Source organism: Pinus tabuliformis, chromosome 1_1, assembly GCF_031772625.1.
Source record: "Pinus tabuliformis cultivar Carrire ecotype Pingquan chromosome 1_1, CPIR1, whole genome shotgun sequence".
NCBI lineage: Eukaryota > Viridiplantae > Streptophyta > Pinopsida > Pinales > Pinaceae > Pinus > Pinus tabuliformis.
Window position 1 is genome coordinate 165,027,299 of NC_142297.1, and position 20,558 is coordinate 165,047,856.

Here is a 20,558-nt window from a genome sequence, read left to right on the forward strand (position 1 = left end):
AAATAATTTGCTATTACATATAGTATATAATTGGTTTAAACACAATGGCTATAATCACTTGCATTCTCTAATATCTTTTATCAAATCATCCCCAAGTTTTTGGCACTCTTACAACAATTGATAAAAGTGGTTATAGTGTTTGAACCTATTCACAACCGGCCATCACAACCACTCTCAAATAGCTTCAAATTGAGAGAAAAAAGCCTCTCCTTAACTATAAACCGAAGCCTTAAGCCCCATTATTATGTAATAACAATGATGAAGTCCTATATCGACTAGATCTAGGGCATGGTTAATAAGAATTTTACTCAGAGGCCAAAGGTGCCTTGCTTACTCGTTGGTGGAGGATTTATACACAGATTTAGGAATGTGAGTTGTATAAATCATTACCAGTCTTATATAATTAGTTTACTTTAAAAAACATTGTTTATTCTCCTTATTTTGTTGACATGGCTGAAAGATAAGCATCATCCTGCACACTGTCATGGATTATTTATTTAATTTTTTTAACATCAAATTATTATTTTCCATGAAAATTTGTGAAACTATGAAAATAGCATATCGCATAGTCTTCAAACCTTCTACATTCCATTAAACTTTAAATCCGGCCAAGGATCCATAGTGTGAATGAACATAATGGCTAACAAGATTGCAAATCACAACAACAAACCTCTGTTTGGAAATTAGTAATTCAAAGATCTATTTAAAAGAAAAGAACAACATAAATTAATAGTTTTTCTACCTTAAAATGCTCTTGTAACATTTGAAATTGTTTGAATTGTTCAAATAAATCACATATTACAAAAGACTTCAAAAAAAAGTCAAAATATATAAGATAGTTTTTCTCTATTAAAAATACTCCTGAAACATTCGGGACTGTTTGGATTGTCTAAATGAATTACATAAATAAAAAAAATCCAACAACGGGAAACACTGAAATAAAAAACCTAAAATTTGGATTGTCCAAGTGAATTACATAAACACAAAAAATCCAACAAGAAACACTGAAACAGAAAACTTCTCTAGGTTTTTGATTTGAAGCGAAATCCATGACAAAGACATGTGATCATAAAATTATTATAGAATACGACATGAAACCCAAAATCCTCATGAAAGCATCACGCAACGCCCAAGGAATCAACTGCAACTGAAAATCCAAAAGCAGCATAATTGGTGATCTTGAGAAAGGGTAACACCTATTATGCTGAAATAATCCAAAATCTACACGTTGCATCTCTACTATGAAACGTAAACTAGTGTTACATCCAAAGTGGTCACCGCTACCGGCATATCTCACTTATGAGTTATTGAAAAAGCGCGATGGACGACACCGTCGTCTATTCTGACGCCCATATTTTCTGTTCAGATATCGAACGCATACACCGTACCGGTCACGGAAAGAAGGACATTGGAAGAAGTATTTTTAGTTCGTTTTATGGTTCATTTTAAGCCATACGTACTCTTTATCACGTGAACGAAGTCGACAATTAGTACAGAATCAGAGATCGGTCTACCTTAATTGATTTCTCGTACTCTATGTAATTCGTTTGAGAGTAGTTTATCCAGGCTAAAAGTTGGCCTGAAAATAGTGAAAATTTTAGCATGATTTTTGTTAAAATTTTAGGAAATTTATGTTATAGTGTTCAAATTTGGAGATTTTTTTCATGGGTGGTAAGTTTTTAACAATGCTAAATTTATTACCATCATTAAAAAACAATTAAAACACTCTAAAAGTCAGATCTTTTGAAAACAAAAAACACTCTCGAAGTCGGATCTTTTGGAAACAGAAAACACTCTCAAAGTCAGATCTTTTGAAAACAAAAAAAACACCCAAAAAAACACTCTAAAAGTCGGACCTTTTGAAAACGAAAAAACCACCCTAAAAATTAACTTGCCGGGAAAATTTATGGTCTCCGTAGACAACGCCAACGCCATATCTTTGTAGAACTTTGAAGGGCTGTGGATACAACAGGGTGTGAAACAGTACTCCGGTGCGCGGGCCCGCACTTAGACGGGAGAGACTCAGATAATTGCCTTTCTACCAGTATTTTCGAATAGAAGAGTATTCCTCATCTTCGTAATCCTCATCTTCGTGATAGAGACTTGGAGCATGATTGTAGAAGCATACTGTATTTGGAGTGTATGGTTTCAATAGTTAGTTGTAGAAGCCACTATTGAACTCTATTTTATATCCTGAAGTTTTTTACTGGGATATTATTCCGATCCTCTTGCCCGAGAGTTTCTGAGAGGGAGGCAAACGAAAAAAAGGAGGGGAGAATGGGAAAGGGGAAGACTCAGTTGAGAAAGATAGAGAGCGCGACCAGCAGGCAGGTTACGTTTTCTAAGCGCAGAAATGGGTTGCTGAAGAAAGCTTACGAGCTTGCGGTGCTCTGCGATGTTGAACTGGGACTTATTGTTTTGTCCGCCAGAGGGAAGGTCTATGAATTCTCAGGTACCTGGTATGTATGGTTAATGCAATATTCTCTTATAAGTTTCGGCTTCTCTCTATCTTTTCTTTTTTCATTAGCTCTCTCTATCTTTTCACACGATGGCTTATATACAATAATCAATAATGTTTGGGGAATAATTATCTGGATGTCGACTGCCCAATGGTCCGGCCATAAACCTGCAGTCATTTTGGATATTGGAAATCTAGGGTTTCTGATGGATGCATCGGTCCTTAGAACAAACTTATCGAGTTCTTTAGAGTCTAACAGTTTGGTTTCCTGATACACTACCTGGGCAAAAGTTTCGACTTCTCTGTGTTTTCTTCACACATTCGCAGATATACCTAATCAACGAAACGTTTGGGAATAACTATCCGTATCTCGAGTGCTGAATGATCCTCTAACGAACAGAAGTTACATTGGATTTTCGAAGTCTGGAGTTTCGAAATAAACTTATCGAGTTATTTAGGACCAACAATATGCTTTCCTGATAAGTGCAGACTTGTTTCTGCGACTTTAGCGTGGCTTAGGGTTATTCTTGTAATGTTAAATTCCGTCGTACATTCATTTTCCTTTCTTCCCGTTAACAAAAACAGGAATATATTCAACCTTATTTAATCCAGAGGGTTTAGAAGGTTTGCTTTGAGTTCGACGCTTTCGAACTTCGCAGAAACACTAGTTCTGTAAGGTGGCTCATTTACAATTTAGAAAAATTCAATTGGAAGCTGAAATTTATGGATTAATCATTGAAAAATCCCCTTTGGTATTCAAAGATCACAACCAATGAGTTTTACATGACAGAGAGGATAGCTTCTGATGAGGAACTGTAGCACTGCAGGCAGAGACGGCGAAGGCGAGGACTAGGCTGAGGCAAAGAGGCTTGGAACATGGGGGAAGCTCGCCATCTCCAGCAATAGCAATAGGGATAGAAGGTCCCATCTCCAGCAATAGCAATAGGGATTGAAGGTCCATCTCCGGCAAGGATATTCTTTGCCGTCGGTGGGATGTTGCACTGTCTGGATGGTATGTACTATAGGGTTGAAGGTATGTATTTGCTCCCTTATGCTAACAACGCCGGATCACTTACTATGGATTATGGACTGGTTACTGTTGTCTCTGTATGATAGATTTACGACGGGTAACCCCTGGGCTGTGTTGGAATTTAATTCCAACTGCAACAATGAACAGCTGCACAGGAATCTGATTTTCAGTAAATGTTACAGGCTGTTCGGTGCAGCCAAGTCGCCTTTGATATTTCTGCACATTAATATGCATTAAAGTTTCAGATGATTTCCCCTGCAGACAGCCGACTTGTTTTTTGATAAAGGCATCACCGCCTTGCTGCAATAAATTCTGAGATAAACATTAGAAGATATTTTGTAATATTTTATTGTTTTAATCAAATATCTTTCAGCATATAAATACCGCACAGCAGTTCTGTTTTATAGTTAGCAGCTGTAGCAGCAGAGTGATACACAGCAGAGAAGAGCACGCAGCAGCGTGAAGATAAATTCTTCCAGAAAGGCACGACAGTGCACAGCAGTGTAAACGCAACAGTGTAGCAGAGAGCGGAAAGGCAAAAATGCACAGCAGTGCAGATTTGTATGTAATTTGTTTTATGTTTGTTTACTAAGAAAGAACACAGATCTTATTTGTGTAAAACAGCAGCGTTTTTTTTTTCAAGCACAATCTCTTATGAAATTCCTGTAACAGTTAGTTTACTTTTATTAAACGCAAGTTATTTTCCTGTTGCTGTTACACCGTAACTTAAAAAATACTTGACGTCAAAAATTTACGTTGCTGAAACACCACGATCAGCGTTGCTGAAACACCTGTTTCAGCAACTGAAAAAAAAACTGTGTTGCTGAAACACCGTTTCCAGCAAGCGATTTTTTCTGTTTTTCTGTGTAAAAACAGAGTGCGATTTTTGTCTGTCTGTTATGGAATTTATCAGAAAATTCCAACATGGTATCGGAGCTAGTCTAGGCACTCAGTGAGTCAAAAATAGAGCTTGTTTTTCACTGTAGGAGCTGTAAGAAGTTTGTTAAGCAGATTTTTCTAGCAGAGAAAGTTTTTGCTTGTTTTTCAAAATACAGTGAGTACCTTTTCTTTACCAGTACAGGTTAAGATGGCAGATGCTGGAACAGGTTTGACAAATCCCCAACTGCCTCAGTTTAATGGGAAAAATTACAGTTATTGGTCCATAACAATGAAAGCATTGTTTGCTTCTCAAGGAATATGGGAGCTGGTTGAAACAGGTTATGCTGAACCTGCAGATGCAACAGCACTGGCTGCTTTGACAGCAGCAGAAAGAGACCAGTTGAAGAGTGACAAGAAGAAGGATGCCAAAGCCTTCTTTTTCCTCTTCCAATCAGTACATGAAAGTGTTTTTCCGCGGATTGCAGCAGCAACAAAATCTAAGGAGGCATGGGATATTCTCCAAACTGCCTACCAAGGCATGGAGAAGGTGAAGACTGCAAAGTTGCAGATGTTGAGGAGAGACTTTGAAAATCTCAGCATGAAGGAATCTGATACAATAGATTCATTCTTCACCCAGGTTATTGGCTTGATAACCCAGATAAGATCTCATGGAGAGATTCTTGAAGATAGAAGGGTTGTAGAGAAAATCTTGAGATGTTTACCCTCAAGGTTTGAATCTATTGTGGTGGCAATAGAAGAAACAAAAGATCTCTCACAGTTCACGGTAGATGAGCTGAGTGCTTCTCTGTTGTCTCATGAACACAGACTGAGTAGAGGAACAGATTCCTCTTTTGAGCAAGCATTCAAGACTCAGATGTCTTTTGGCCAAAGAAGAGGTGGAAGCAGAGCAAATTACAGAGGTCGTGGAAGAAGCCAAAACAGAGGCAGAAATTATCCAGCTAGCACAAGCGGAAGGAGCTGCAATCAGAACCAAGCTGAAGGTTCAAGCAAACAGCAAGCTCATGGACAAAGGTATGACAAATCCCAAGTCCAATGTCATTATTGTAAAAAATTTGGGCACTATGCCAATGAATGCAAGAAAAAACAAAATGACATGAACAATAGGCAGAATGTTAATTTTGCAAATGAAGAAGATAAGAACCCAAAGAATGTGCTGTTAACATGTAACATAGCACAAGACAAACAAGATGATTTTTGGTTCTTAGACTCAGGTTGTAGTAATCACATGACTGGAAATATTGCAATGTTTGCCAATCTGGATGAAAATGTGAAATCTGAGGTAACAACAGGGACTGATGATAAGATAACTGTCAAGGGTAAGGGCAGTGTCAATATCCGAGCAAAAAATGGAGAACAGATGACTGTGCAAGCTGTATACTATGTACCTGGTCTGAAATGTAATCTTTTGAGCATTGGACAGCTCATGAACAAAGGTTACAACGTGTTCTTCAAAGATGATTTGTGTACTATCAGAGACATACCTCCAAGTAAGAAGATCATTGCACAGGTGCAGATGACCAGCAATAGAATGTTTCCTCTCAAACTCAGGGCAGATTTGAAGGAAGGCAGAACTATTGCGGCTGTAACACAAGAAGTCTTTCAAGAACAGGTGAAAGATGTGAATTGGTTGTGGCATTTGAGATTTGGACATCTCAATTTCGGAGGCCTGAATCTGTTGCACAGAAAGGGCATGGTAAAGGGATTGCCGTTGATTGAGAAACCGGACAGCCTTTGTGAAGGCTGCATCTTGGGCAAGCAACATAAAGAAAGCTTTCCAGCAGGAAAGAGTATAAGGGCAAAAGCACCCTTGGAAATTGTTCACTCTGATGTGTGTGGACCGATGCAAATACCATCATTTGCTGGAAATAGATATGTTTTAACTTTTATTGATGATTACACCAGAAAGACATGGGTGTATATGCTGAAACAGAAGAGTGAAGTGTTTGAGAAATTCCGCCACTTCAAAACTCTTGTTGAAAAGCAGAGTGGGCATTATATCAAAGTGCTCAGAACAGATAGAGGAGGAGAGTACATCTCCAAGAATTTCTGCGTTTTTGCAGAGAGAATGGCATACAAAAGCAGTTCACAGCAAGGTATACACCTCAGCAAAACGGTGTTGCTGAAAGAAAGAATAGGACCATTCTTGACATGGTCAGAAGTATGCTGAAGGCAAAACACTTGCCGTATGAGTATTGGGCAGAAGCTGTTACTTGCGCAGTTTACATCTTGAATAGATGCCCAACTAAAGCTGTCATGAACAGAATACCAGAAGAGGCATGGAGTGGTCAAAAGCAAACTGTCACTCACATGAGAGTATTCAGTTGTGTGGCATATGCACATGTACCAGATCAGCTAAGAAAAAAGCTTGATAGTAAGGGGGAGAAGTGTGTCTTTATTTGCTATTGTGATGAGTCAAAAGCATACAAACTCTATAATCCATCCACCAAGAAGTTAATAGTAAGCAGAGATGTGCAGTTCATTGAAGATGAAGCTTGGGATGGAAGCTTGGAAAAAACAGTGAATGTGAAGACAATAGTGTCTCATGAAGAAGAAGAGGAAGGGACAACAGCAAATAATCCTTCCTTGGTGGCTCCTCCTACACCACAGCAAGTACAACAAACCACGCCACAAGCTGGAATCCGAACAGCCTTGAGAAGTCAAGGAAGAACAGATGCTGTTACACCACAAACAGCTACTGCTGAAACACCACAGGGATCAAATACACCCTCAAGTTCGGATGGAACTCCAAGCACACCAAGAAGACCAAGATTCAGAAATCTAAATGAGATTTATGAACAAGGAGAGGTAAGTAACAATACCGGTCTGAATTCATTATTTGCTTTGTATTGTCATATTGATGACCCAATCCATTTTGAAGATGTTGTAAATGAAAATAAATGGATTGAAGCAATGAATGAAGAAATTGGTGCAATTGAGAAGAGTAAAACATGGGAGTTAGTGGATCTCCCTAAAGGCAAAGATGCCATTGGAGTTAAGTGGGTTTATAAGACCAAGAGCAATGCTGAAGGTAAGATTGACAGGCATAAAGCAAGACTTGTTGTGAAAGGCTACAAGCAGCAACAAGGCAGAGACTATGATGAAACCTTTGCACCAGTAGCAAGGATGGAAACAGTCAGAATAGTGTTGTCTATTGCAGCACAACACAAATGGAAGATTTATCAGATGGATGTTAAATCTGCATTCCTGAATGGAGTGTTAAAAGAAGAGGTTTATGTTGATCAACCTCCAGGCTATGAAGTTGAAGGACAAGAGCATAAAGTTTGTAAACTGAAGAAGGCTCTTTATGGGCTGAAGCAAGCTCCAAGAGCATGGTACAGCAGAATTGATGCTTATCTGATTGAGAATGGGTTTGCTAAGTGTGATAGTGAACCCACACTCTACATAAAGCAGAATGACGGTAAGATTATTATTGTTGTTTTATATGTAGATGATCTGATTTTTACTAGCAATGATGCTTCTCTCATTGCTGATTTTAAAGCAGTCATGAAGAGTGAATTTGAAATGACTGACTTAGGCTTCTTAAGATATTTTCTTGGAATTGAAGTAGACCAAAGTGAAAATGGTGTTTTCATTTCTCAAGATAAATATGTAGAAGCTGTTTTGAAGAGATTTAACATGCAGAACAGCAAGGCTGCTGTGACTCCAACAGTAGTGGGGCTGAAATTAACCAAAGAAGACAGCAGCAAATATTTTGATCCAAAATTGTACAAGAGCATAGTTGGCAGCCTTATGTACTTGACTGCAACTAGGCCGGACATTATGCACGCTGTGAGTTTAATTTCCAGATTTATGGAAAGACCGAAAGAGACTCATTGGCAGGCAGCCAAGAGAATTCTAAGGTATGTGAATGGAACGAAGGGGTTTGGTATTTTATACTCCTCTTCTGAAAGTTTCATGTTGACAGGTTACACTGACAGTGATTGGGCTGGAAGTGTTGATGATAGGAAAAGCACATCGGGATATGTGTTTCATATGGGATCGGGAGCCATCTCATGGGCTTCCAAGAAGCAACCAGTTGTGGCTTTGTCAACAGCAGAGGCAGAGTATGCGGCAGCAACAGCAGCAGCATGCCAAGCAGTATGGCTGAGAAGAGTTCTCAAAGATTTGTGTCATGAACAAGAAAATGGCACAACCATTTACTGTGACAATAGCTCAGCAATAGCATTGTCTAAAAACTCTGTTTTTCATAAAATAACAAAGCACATAGACACCAAATATCACTTCATACGTGAATTGGTTAACAATGGTGAGATTGTTTTGCAGCACTGCAGAACAGAGGATTAGCTTGCAGACATCTTGACAAAACCATTAGCAAAGAAAGGTTTTGATCATTTCAGAAAATGTCTGGGTATGCAGCAGTTGAAATTAAGGGGGAGTGTTGGAATTTAATTCCAACTGCAACAATGAACAGCTGCACAGGAATCTGATTTTCAGTAAATGTTACAGGCTGTTCGGTGCAGCCAAGTCGCCTTTGATATTTCTGCACATTAATATGCATTAAAGTTTCAGATGATTTCCCCTGCAGACAGCTGACTTGTTTTTTGATAAAGGCATCACCGCCTTGCTGCAATAAATTCTGAGATAAACATTAGAAGATATTTTGTAATATTTTATTGTTTTAATCAAATATCTTTCAGCATATAAATACCGCACAGCAGTTCTGTTTTATAGTTAGCAGCTGTAGCAGCAGAGTGATACACAGCAGAGAAGAGCACGCAGCAGCGTGAAGATAAATTCTTCCAGAAAGGCACGGCAGTGCACAGCAATGTAAACGCAACAGTGTAGCAGAGAGCGGAAAGGCAAAAATGCACAGCAGTGCAGATTTGTATGTAATTTGTTTTATGTTTGTTTACTAAGAAAGAACACAGATCTTATTTGTGTAAAACAACAGCGTTTTTTTTCAAGCACAATCTCTTATGAAATTCCTGTAACAGTTAGTTTACTTTTATTAAACGCAAGTTATTTTCCTGTTGCTGTTACACCGTAACTTAAAAAATACTTGACGTCAAAAATTTACGTTGCTGAAACACCACGATCAGCGTTGCTGAAACACCTGTTTCAGCAATTGAAAAAAAACTGTGTTGCTGAAACACTGTTTCCAGCAAGCGATTTTTTCTGTTTTTCTGTGTAAAAACAGAGTGCGATTTTTGTCTGTCTGTTATGGAATTTATCAGAAAATTCCAACAGGCTGGTAGATAGAGCTTCTCGGTGTTGTGAATAGTGTTTGGTAGGGATGGGGTAGCTTATGGACTTCGCTGCCGTCTCTGCTGTGGAACTAATTATCAGGATAGTGGGTTGATATATTGGTTTATTTGGTGTGGTCTGTGGCTGGGAAATGCTTATTGATTGCCAGGATGGCTTGTTTACCTTATTACTGTTTGAGATAATACATATTTTGATGATTTTCTTTATTGCCATCTATATATTAATTTGCATGATTAGGAATCATTTTCCTTCCTCTATCACGTGATTAGATGTTTATTTGGACTGATATCATTTCTCTGGCCTGCCCACAACACAATCCGGGTGAGGGATCTTGTCTGAGTCCTATAAACTACTATACCCTCCGGCAACGTTGGGTGAATTCCTTCATTATTTCTAGGCCATGCAAGGAACTTGTCTGGGGTGTTGCTGCTGTTGTTGTGAAGGTTAGATGTGTATCCAGCTTCAGCTCTCGTGGTGATTGTTGAGTCTCATGGGAGTTTTTCCTTGGGCACTGGTGCATCGGGGCTGACGGGCTGCTCCGGCCACTGGTTATTGGTTTCCTGTACAATTTGAATATTCCGACGGAGGGATGTTGGGGCATCTCTTACATGAAGTGACAAGGGTCATTATCGATATATCCCTGACTGTTAGATTCTGACCATTTTGGCCATTGGTAGATGTGTTCTGGGGTCCGGATCGGGCAATTTATTTTTCTATTGCACTCTTCCAATCTTTCCCTTTTCGGACTGCGATCCGGCAACAATTTCCTCGTTTGGTGGAAGGCGCTTGTATTGTGGCATGTATATATCCAGTTGTCTATAATGTGACTTTTTGGAAGCTTTTCCGGTGGGTTTTTCCGGTCAAAATCCGGTAGCAATTTATTGGAATCGCAATTTTGATAGCTAGTTTCTGCATAATCAAAGTGTCCTAGGGTTTTTCAGGGTGCTGAATCCAAATATGCAGTTAAAAAACCATTTTAAATAATACAAATCAAGATTTAACCTCAATTTTTTCCCCCGGATTCCGTCACCGGAATCTCCAAAAAGTCGCATTATAGACAGCGCCTGTATATATCACTCTGCGCCTGATGGTTGGCATCCCGAGACATTCCTGGTGGTAAGATTTGTGTAGGATACACCTATTGGTTGACCTACCACATTCTGACGCACTTTTCTCACTGTGGTTATTCCCCTACCTACGTAGTTCAGAAGGTCCCTCCATTTGCACACCCTGCCCTGCATAAAGAATGATGTCCATAACGAACCCTTTTGCGTCGGATACATTGGCACATGAAGCATTCATACGTGCCACGCTGGAGGCAGAATCAAACCATCGGGGTTACTCTGTGATGCAGGAGCATGTGACTTAGAAAGAAAGAATCTTCAAACATATTCAAAAAAATCTAAAAAAATCTACAGGCAAGGGGGAGTTGGGTCCTTTAGCCAGCAATTTCGATGCTTTCCTAGTTTAGGATAAGAATAGAATTAAGAATAAAATCATGTTAAAATCATCGCTTATGGATAGCTGTAACAAAGTTTTACGCTCTAAATAACTCTATGTAAAAGCATGCTTTTATAAAGGATAATGGCCAAGAAAAGCTTTATCTATTGATTATAAATAAAATGACGGGAGACTCATAGTGAGTTCAGAGTCGGAAGCATTATCAACTGAAAACATCTTCTCTGTTAATTGATAATTGTGTGTGTGTATTTGTCCAATCGCTTTCTTTTGAATTTGAAAATCCATGAGTTTGCCTTAATTTCCAATTGATGCTTTGGCTGAAGCCTTTTGGATCGTTTTCCCTTCATATTGGTGCGCGTAGGCTTCTTAAATCATTTTATAGAGTCCCGTGGGCAACTCTGTTTTACACAGAGGAATTGTGATATTTCCTAACCGGAACATAGTTCCGGACCTGAAACTTTATTGGATTTGGTTCATACTCGTATCAGGTCCGAACCAATATCGCATCGGAGAAGCGCAAGTGGAGTGGAGAGCCTTTGGAACCGCCGAGCGTCGAAGTCCCGACAGTTCGGACCCGAAACATTATAGAGAAGGGTGGAAAGGGCATCGGGTCCCCAAGTGTATTGTGTCGCAAGTTTGGAGCAGGGAAGCCAAGCCCTTGGAATAGCGGGATCGTCGATTGCGATCTCCGATATATACATATATATGTCGCATCGGAAGAAGGGAGGAAGGACCATAAAAGCGCCGATAGTGTATGTTGCGTATAACACAATACTTTGAATATAAAAGCGCCAATAGTATCAACTCTTCATAATAAACCTAGATTGTTTATAGGCCGCAACAATGGTTCTAAAGAGCCGATAGTATATTTTGTTCTTTTGGAACAAAACCCTGCTGATCGTGTATGTTGCGTTATAAACACATTTCCACTTGTTTAAAAGCAACGATAATGTATTACTGTCATTCCTTTGGAATTACAGTCTCGATAAAGGATAAGAGTTCTGTGTGAGAAATATTGTCGATAACAAGGGTTGGGGCGATCAAAGGGGAATCCATGATGCTGTCAGTTAACAATAAATAACTGGTACGTCAACACAAATAGAGGGAGAAATTTGTCTTGATATTGAAGAAATTGTTGCCAAGTTTGAGAGGCTGTCCATATCACCCGCACCCAGGCCACTATTAGTGGTATCAGAGCAGCCAGCTGACATTGGATTGAATCTCAGAAGCAAGAGAAGGAAAGTTACTATGGCTTTTAGATTTGGAAGAGGACGAGGATGTGGTGGAAGAGGACGGCATGTTGCAAACGTTGAAGTAATGGAAGTTGTGCAACAGATGCAAGCTAGATTGGATGCATTAACAACAGGCATAAACATAGATGATGGACATGTTAGTGAACCAGAGATTGAAGCCGTAGAGGAGGAAGCTGTAGCAGTTACTCCTGAGATGAGGTTCTTGCAGTCATTGTTGAGATCCACAACTAGGCCAAAGACTGAGGTATCAATATATGAAGGAGGACTGAATTCAGAAGAATTAATAAACCGGATTAATGGCATGGAGAAATTCTTTGACTATGAAGAAAGAGAAGATGAGAAGAAAGTGAAGTTTGCTGCCACCAAGCTAAAAGCCCATGCAGCGCTTTGGTGGGATGGTGTGCAGGCAGAAAGGAAGAGACTTGGCAAGCAACCAATCAGAATTGGAGCAGGATGGTAGCAAAGATAAGAGGTAATCTGTCAAGTATTTGTCAGCAAACCTTGTTCAGACAGATGCAAAATCTTAGACAGAGGTCTTTGACAGTAAAAGAATACACAGAGGAATTCTACAAGGTAAGCATAAGAGCTGGACAAGCCCAGGATACAGATGAGAAGGTGGCTAGATATATGAATGGCCTCAGGATGGACATTCAAGATGAGATAAGTCTATTGTCTCCTAAAACAGTAGAGGAAGCTTATCAGATAGCATTTAACGCTGAAGAAAAACTCATAAGGAAGCAATCTGCTAGAGGGAGAGGTACTTCCCGAGGAAGGGGAAGCCAAGGTGGTAGAGGAAGATCTACACCACCTAAAGATGGAGCTAGCAGCAGCTCAACCTAGCATGCAACCACAGGAGATGATGCAAGAGGCATAGGGAGTTTTTTCTAGAGGAAGAGGTAGAGAAATAAGATGTTACGGATGTAACAAGCTGGGACATAGAGCTTTTGAGTGCCCAGAGAATGCAGAAACAAATCAGAGGAATGCCATTGTTGCTCAAGTTGAAGGAGAGGCACCAGCAGCAACAGTGACAAAAGAATAAAATATACCAGAGAGAGGAGAATCTTTGGTAGTTAATAAAGTTCTGCTCAAGCCAACAAACGAGATGGTTGAACCATCACAAAGGAAGATTTTATTCAGGACTGTGTGTAAAGTGCAAGGGAAATGTTGCCAGATGATCATTGATAGTGGCAGCACTGATAATTTGGTCTCTATGGAAGTGGTGGAGAAATTGAAGCTGAAGACAATGAAACATCCAACACCTTACAAGGTGTCATGGTTGAAAAAGGGACATCAACTGTTGGTGAATGAACAGTGTCAAGTGGAATTTCAGGTGGGCAAGTATAAAGATAAAATTGTATGTGATGTGATTCCAATGGATGTGTGTCACATATTGCTTGGAAGACTTTGGCAATATGACAGAGGAGCCATGCATGATGGAAGAAGAAACACCTATAAGTTTGGAAAGGATGGTGTCAATCATATGTTGCTGCCTCTGCAAGAAGAAGATGTACCAGGAAAGAAGACTGATCCAAAAACTCTATTACTTGGAGGAAAGGAATACTTGAAACAGATTGAAGAAAATGAGGTAAATTTTGCTGTAATTTGCAAGCCCAAGGTAATAATGAATTCTACTAAAGTTTCTGATTTACCCATTGAAATTCAAGAAATGTTGGAGAAATATTGTGATATTATTGTTAATGATTTGCCTAATGAATTACCGCCTATTAGAAGAATCAGCCATCATATAGATTTGATACCTAGAGCAACTCTACTTAACAAAGCAGCTTACAGAATGACTCTTACAGAAAATGAAGAGGTTAGGAAGCAGGTGCAATAATTGCTTGACAAAGGGCTGATCAGAGAAAGCTTGAGTCCTTGTGCAGTGCCAACAGTGCTGAGTCCAAAGAAAGATGGAGGCTGGAGAATGTGTACAGATTCAAGAGCCATCAATAAAATCACAATCAGGTACATATTTCCTTTGCCTAGAATTGAAGATTTAATGGATTTCTTGAGTGGAGCAATGAATTTTTCAAGGGGATGAGTGGAAAACTGCTTTTAAGACAAATGAGGGACTGTATGAGTGGAGAGTAATGGCTTTTGGGTTGTCAAATGCACCAAGTACATTTATGAGACTCATGAATGAAGTTCTTAAAGAGTTCATTGGTAAATTTGTAATAGTATACCTGGACGATATATTAGTTTATAGCAGGTCTAAGGAGGAGCACGTGAGACATTTAAATTATGTCTTACAAAGGCTGCAACAAGAGAAATTATTGCTGAATTTGAAGAAGTATTCATTCATGAAAGAAGAGCTAGTGTACTTGGGTTTTGTTATTTCTACTGAAGGGCTGAAGATTGATCCAGAGAAGATCAAGGCAATTATGGAGTGGCCTTCACTCAAGAGTGTTTTTTAGGTAAGGAGTTTTCATGGTCTTGCTAGCTTTTATAGAAAATTCATTAAGAATTTTAGTGAGATTAATGCACCTATCATTGAGACCATAAAGAAGGAAAAACAACCATTTAGAGGGACTGCTGAAGTAGAGGAGGATTTTCAGCTATTAAAGAAAAAAATCACTGAAAAGCCTATTTTGGTTCTGCCTGATTTTAACAAACCTTTCCAAGTAAAGTGTGATGTTAGCAGAGAAGCAGTTGGAGGTGTTTTAAGCCAAGAACATAGACCAATAGCTTATTTTAGTGAAAAGATAAATGATTCCAAAAAGAAGTATTCTTCTTATGATAAGGAGTTCTACGCAGTTGTACAGTCGTTGAAGAAATGGAGGAACTATTTAATGTCAAAGGAATTCATCCTTTATTCAGATAACCATGCACTACAGTTTATAATGTAGCAGCCAAAGCTCAGCTAGAAACATGCCAAATGGGTAGAGTATTTTCAAGGTTTCCATTTTGTTTTGAAGCATATGAATGCGTAGTTAAACAAAGTTGCAGATGCCTTAAATAGGAGGAATTTATTATTTCAAGAGAGTCAAATCCAAATGTTGGGTTTTGATTTTCTTAAAGAATTGTATGAGACTGATTCAGATTTTAAAGATGCATTTGAGGCTTGTAAAAATCTTGTTTTGACAGATAGAAGTAAATGGTTGGATTACTTCTTACAAGATGGACTATTATTTTAAAAAAATCAGCTTTGCATACCAAGTTGTTCAGTGAGGGAGAATTTAATCAAAGAAAGACATAGTGGAGGACTTGCAGGACATTTTAGCATAGAGAAGACTTTTGAACAACTAAATAGATTTTATTTCTGGCCGAAAATGAAATATGAAGTGGAGAAGTATGTGAGACCTTGCAAAATCTATCAATATGCAAAGGCAAGGAACCAAAACACAGGTTTGTATATCCCATTAGCAATTCCAGATAGGCCTTGGGATATGGTAAGTATGGATTTTGTGTCGGGCTTACCAAAGACTCAAAGAGGTAATGATTCAATTTTTGTTGTAGTTGACAGATTTTCAAAAATGGCGCACTTTATTCGTTGTTATAAAACTAGTGATGCTTCTCACATTGCTAATTTGTTTCTAAAGGAGATTGTAAGATTGCATGGGTTGCCCAAAAGTATTGTCTCAGACAGGGATTCCAAGTTTGTTGGACATTTCTGGAGGACATTATGGAAGAAGCTGGGAACTAAATTAAGTTTTAGTTCTACCTATCTTCCACAAACTGATGGACAGACTGAAGTGGTGAACATGAGTTTAGGCAATCTTTTAAGGAGCCTTACTGCGGAACATCCAAAGCAATGGGATCAAGTGTTAGCACAAGCTGAGTATGCATATAATGATTCACCTGACAGGAGTATAGGACAGAGCCCATTCCATATTGTTTATGGAATGCATCCAAGAGGAATATTTGAATTAAGAAATTTGGGAAAAGAAGAGATGAGAAGTGCAGAGGGTGAAGATTTTGCTTCAGAAATGCAAGCAATACATGACAAGTGAAGCAACAATTGCAAGATAGCAACATCAAGTACAAAGCCAGAGGAGACATGGGGAGAAGAGAGGTGAACTTTGAAGTTGGAGAACTGGTTTTAGCACATCTCAGAAAGGAGAGGTTTCCAAAGAGGGAGTATAATAAATTAAAATTCAAGAAAATGGACCATGCAAAGTATTGAGGAAATTCTCTGCAAATGCCTATGAGATTGAGTTACCCCTTGATGTTGGGATATCACCAATTTTTAATGTTGTAGCCCTGTACAAATATGAAGATGAGACTGCAGATGATACAACACAAGATCAAGAGAACCAAGAGATTGACTGGGTAAAACAGTTACCCACAGTAAAGGAGTTGTAGCCAGAAATAATTCTGGACAGGAAGGTGCTTAAGAAGACAAGGGGATGAGAGTACTTCTAGTATTTGGTAAAATGGAAGGGACAGCCGACCGCTGAAGCTACTCGGGTTACAGAAGACATGCTACAGAAACTGGGCAGTTTTGTAGATGAACTCATGGACAAGAGCCCATGAAGAGTTTTGTCCTCAGGAGTCTGATGCAGGAGCATGTGACTTAGAAGGAAAAAGTCTTCAAACATATTAAAAAAAAATCCAAAAAAATCTACAGGCAAAGGAGTGGGGTCCTTTAGCCAGCGATTTCCATGCTTTCCCAGTTTAGGATAAGAATAGAATTAAGAATAAAATCATGCTAAAATCATCGCTTATGGATAGCTGTAACAAAGCTTTATGCTTTAAATCACTCTATGTAAAAGCATGCTTTTATAAAGGATAATGGTCGAGAAAGGCTTTATCTGTTGATTATAAATAAAATGATGGGAGACTCATAGTGAGTTCAAAGCTGGAAGCATTATCAACTAAAAACATCTCTCTCCGTTCATTTGAATTAATGGTTCTCTGTTAATTGATAATTGTATGCGTGTATTTGTCCAATCGCTTTGTTCTGAGTTTGAAAATCCATGAATTTGCCTTAATTTCCAATTGATGCTTTGGCTGAAGCCTTTCAAATCGTTTTCCCTTCATATCGGCGCACATGCTTCTTAAATCATTTACAGAGCCCCATGGGCAACTCTGTTTTACGCAGAGGAATTGTGATATTTCCTTAGCCAGAACATAGTTCTGGACTTGAAACTTTATTGGATTTGGTTCATACCCGTATCGGGTCTGAATCAATATCGCATCGGAGAAGCGCAAGTGGAGTGGAGAGCCTTTGGAACCACCGAGTGCTGAAGAAGGGTGGAAAGGGCGTCGGGTTCACAAGTGTATCGCGTCGCAAGTTCGGAGCGGGGAAGCCAAGTCCTTGGAATAGCAGGATCACCGATTGCGATCTCCGATATATACATATATATGTCGCATCGGAAGAAGGAAGGAGGAAGGACCATAAAAGCACCAATAGTGTATGTTGCGTATAATGCAATACTTTGAATATAAAAGCGCCGATTATATTAATTCTTCGGAATTAAGACAAAGATTGTTTATAGGCCGTGACAGTGGTTCTAAAGAGCCGATAGTATATTTTGTTTTTTTGGAACAAAACCCTGCCGATCGTATATATTGTGTTATAAATGCATTTCCACTTGTTTAAAAGCAACGATAGTGTATTACTGTCATTCCTTTGGAATTACAGTCCCGGTAAAGGATAAGAGCTTTGTGTGAGAAATACCGCTGATAACAAGGGTTGGGGCAATCAGAGGGGAATCCATGAGGTTGTCAGTTAACAGTGAATAACTAATACGCCAACACAAATAGAGGGAGAAATTTGGCCTGATATTGAAGAAATTGTGACGAGGTTTGAGAGGCTGTCCATATCGCCTGCACCCAGGCCACCACTCTGGGATGGACTAGGATGGTGGGCCCATAAACACAAATACTTGGCGCACAGTGGAGAACCCGAATATTTTGCCAGGTGGTGGACATGTCCATCCCTGTTCACATGGGGGCCTACACGGCTACCACAGGGGCATCAGATCTTGAAAACAACATCGACCCATCAATATTTCCACATCGATGCCAATTCTAAGTTTCGTCCATGATGTTTTGATAGACCGGGTTAACAATTTACAGAAGAGAGCACTGGTTGGAAGATGGCACTTTGCTGAATTGGGAAAAGGAGATCTGAGGAGCTGGGTAGAAACAAAATGGAAGACTCTCCTGGGATATATGACCTTGGTGGTAAGGCTGATGAATGGATATGAGGAGCTGGGTAGAAACAAAATGGAAGACTCTCCTGGGATATATGCCCTTGGTGGTAAGGCTGATGAATGGATGGTACAGTTTTCATTTTCGGAGTCTAGATGACTTGAACAAGATCTAGATGCTGCCATGGATTAAGGGGAGGGGTTTTTTGGCACTACACTCATGGTGCATTGGATTCAATCCCCTTAAGGAGATGCCAAAAAATAAACTGATATGGGTCAAATTTCCTAGTTTGCCGATTGAATTCTGGACTCGGCAAGTCTTCATGGATATTGGAAATGTGATTGGGAAGTTCGTTTACGTCGACCCTCAGTGTTTGGGGGCTTGGGACAAAAGAATTGCATGGATCTCGATTGAAAAGGAATTTATGAGGGGCTTCCAAGACCACATCAAGCTACTCTGGGAAGGCACACATCCAGTGCAAAGGCTGGACTTCTAGGGTGTCCCCTTCCGATGTCTCATTTGCCACCACATGGGACACCTCATGGCTCTGTGTCCAGGCTGGAGGGTGGACGTCGTATGGTGCAGACGTAGATAATAAATGGGATGAATGATAAGGATAACAAATGGGCTGCTAATTCTATGGCTGGCCAGGATGCGAACAGGTATTCGGGTGGTACGCACCACTGTTCAGGTACCCCTCCTCTTTTGATGCCATTCCCATCCTCTGAATTAAATCCTGATAAATATGGTTATTCTGCCCCTATTGTGGTTCCTTTATGTCCCTGGACATCCAATGGTTCTGGCTCACTTCTTGTTGATGACACTTCTCTGTCCCCATAGGCAAAGATCTCCCATAAACCCTGTGCTAACCTGCCAAATATGGGGTTAACTCCTCCCCCTTTGACGACATATGATGCCATCTCCCCAACACTCATCACATATATCCCTGCATCTCCCCCCCAGCCCCCCCCCCATATCACAACCATCCTCGGTGACTAGGACTCGATCTATTATGCCTACTTTGCTCGGCTCATTCCCTACAAACTCGGTAGATAAGACATTGACTTCTTACCCAATAAGAAGACCTTGGATAGTCGTCACTTAAGAGGATGACCAAGGCCCCTTCCTTTCAGTTCGTTCGATACATATGCATTGGTTGATGTCCCATCACATCGTCCTTCACCCCTCGGGCCCTTGGAGAAAATGTGCCCGCTCTTGGGCTATCATGAATTTCATTCTATTTATGAATATCCGGGGTCTAAGGGCTTTTCCAAAATTTTTGGCCCTCAAAGAACTCTTCCTCTCGACTCGACCATACATCATTCTTATCTAGGAAGCTATGCACTTGGCACAACACGTGATTATATATTTAAGGAAGATGCTCCCTATTTGGAATATGGCGGCGACAGATGCTGCAGGCCTCTCGGGGGGTCTTGTCACTCTATGGGACTCGAGATGGGTCTATATGAAGGCTTTTTCTTATTTTGCAGACATATTACTAACTGGAAAAATCAGAGGGCTCTTGGGACGCATACATATTTTGAATATATATGCCCCGTATAGAGACTGGAACACATTCTAGGAATAACTGGTTGCATAAGGGGTTTTGGTACTGGAATCCCTGATTATGGTTGGGGATTTGAATTGCACTATTGGGATGGACGAGGTTTGGAGGGGGGGGGTCCCGGAAAGTAGACGGGGGTTTTTTGGGGGGGGGGGCGTCCCGGAAAGTAGATGCCATTGTAGAACAGATGAAAGACATCATTGCCGACTTCAATTTCGTGGATATATGCCCCTCTAGGATTGCACCTACCTGGGATAATGGAAGGACTAGAGATGGATATGTGGCAAAAAGGCTGATAAATTTCTTGTACACGAACAATTGATAGAGAGACTTAGGTCCATCCAATCGGGTGTCATAAATAACTTTATTTTCTGACCACAAACCCATTATTCTCCAATGGAGGTGGGGGGACCTCAAACATGGGTTGTCGTTCAAATTTAATTGGGTGTGGCTAGAGGACCTGAAATTTGACACTAGTGCAGAATGTCTGGAAAAAGGACAAGGCATAATACATTCCCCAATGGTGAATGTTCTGGGAAAACTATGGGCCTTAAAGGTGGTTGTAAAAGA

The 20,558-nt window shown here is 39.9% G+C and overlaps 1 protein-coding gene across 3 annotated transcripts in view; it reads left to right on the top strand.

Moving 5' to 3' along the window:
* Positions 1-20,558, top strand: part of LOC149212097 (MADS-box protein SOC1-like) — a 424,640-nt gene that overhangs the window by 148,016 nt on the left and 256,066 nt on the right. The window contains exon 1 of one of the 3 annotated variants that reach the window (XM_089391711.1): positions 1,815-2,459. The exons of the other annotated variants lie outside the window; for them this stretch is intronic. Coding sequence (XP_089247837.1) covers positions 2,278-2,459 — 182 coding nt within the window. The 5' untranslated portion in view covers positions 1,815-2,277. Of the gene's footprint in view, positions 1-1,814; positions 2,460-20,558 lie in introns of those variants that run through there. 3 annotated transcript variants of the gene reach the window in all.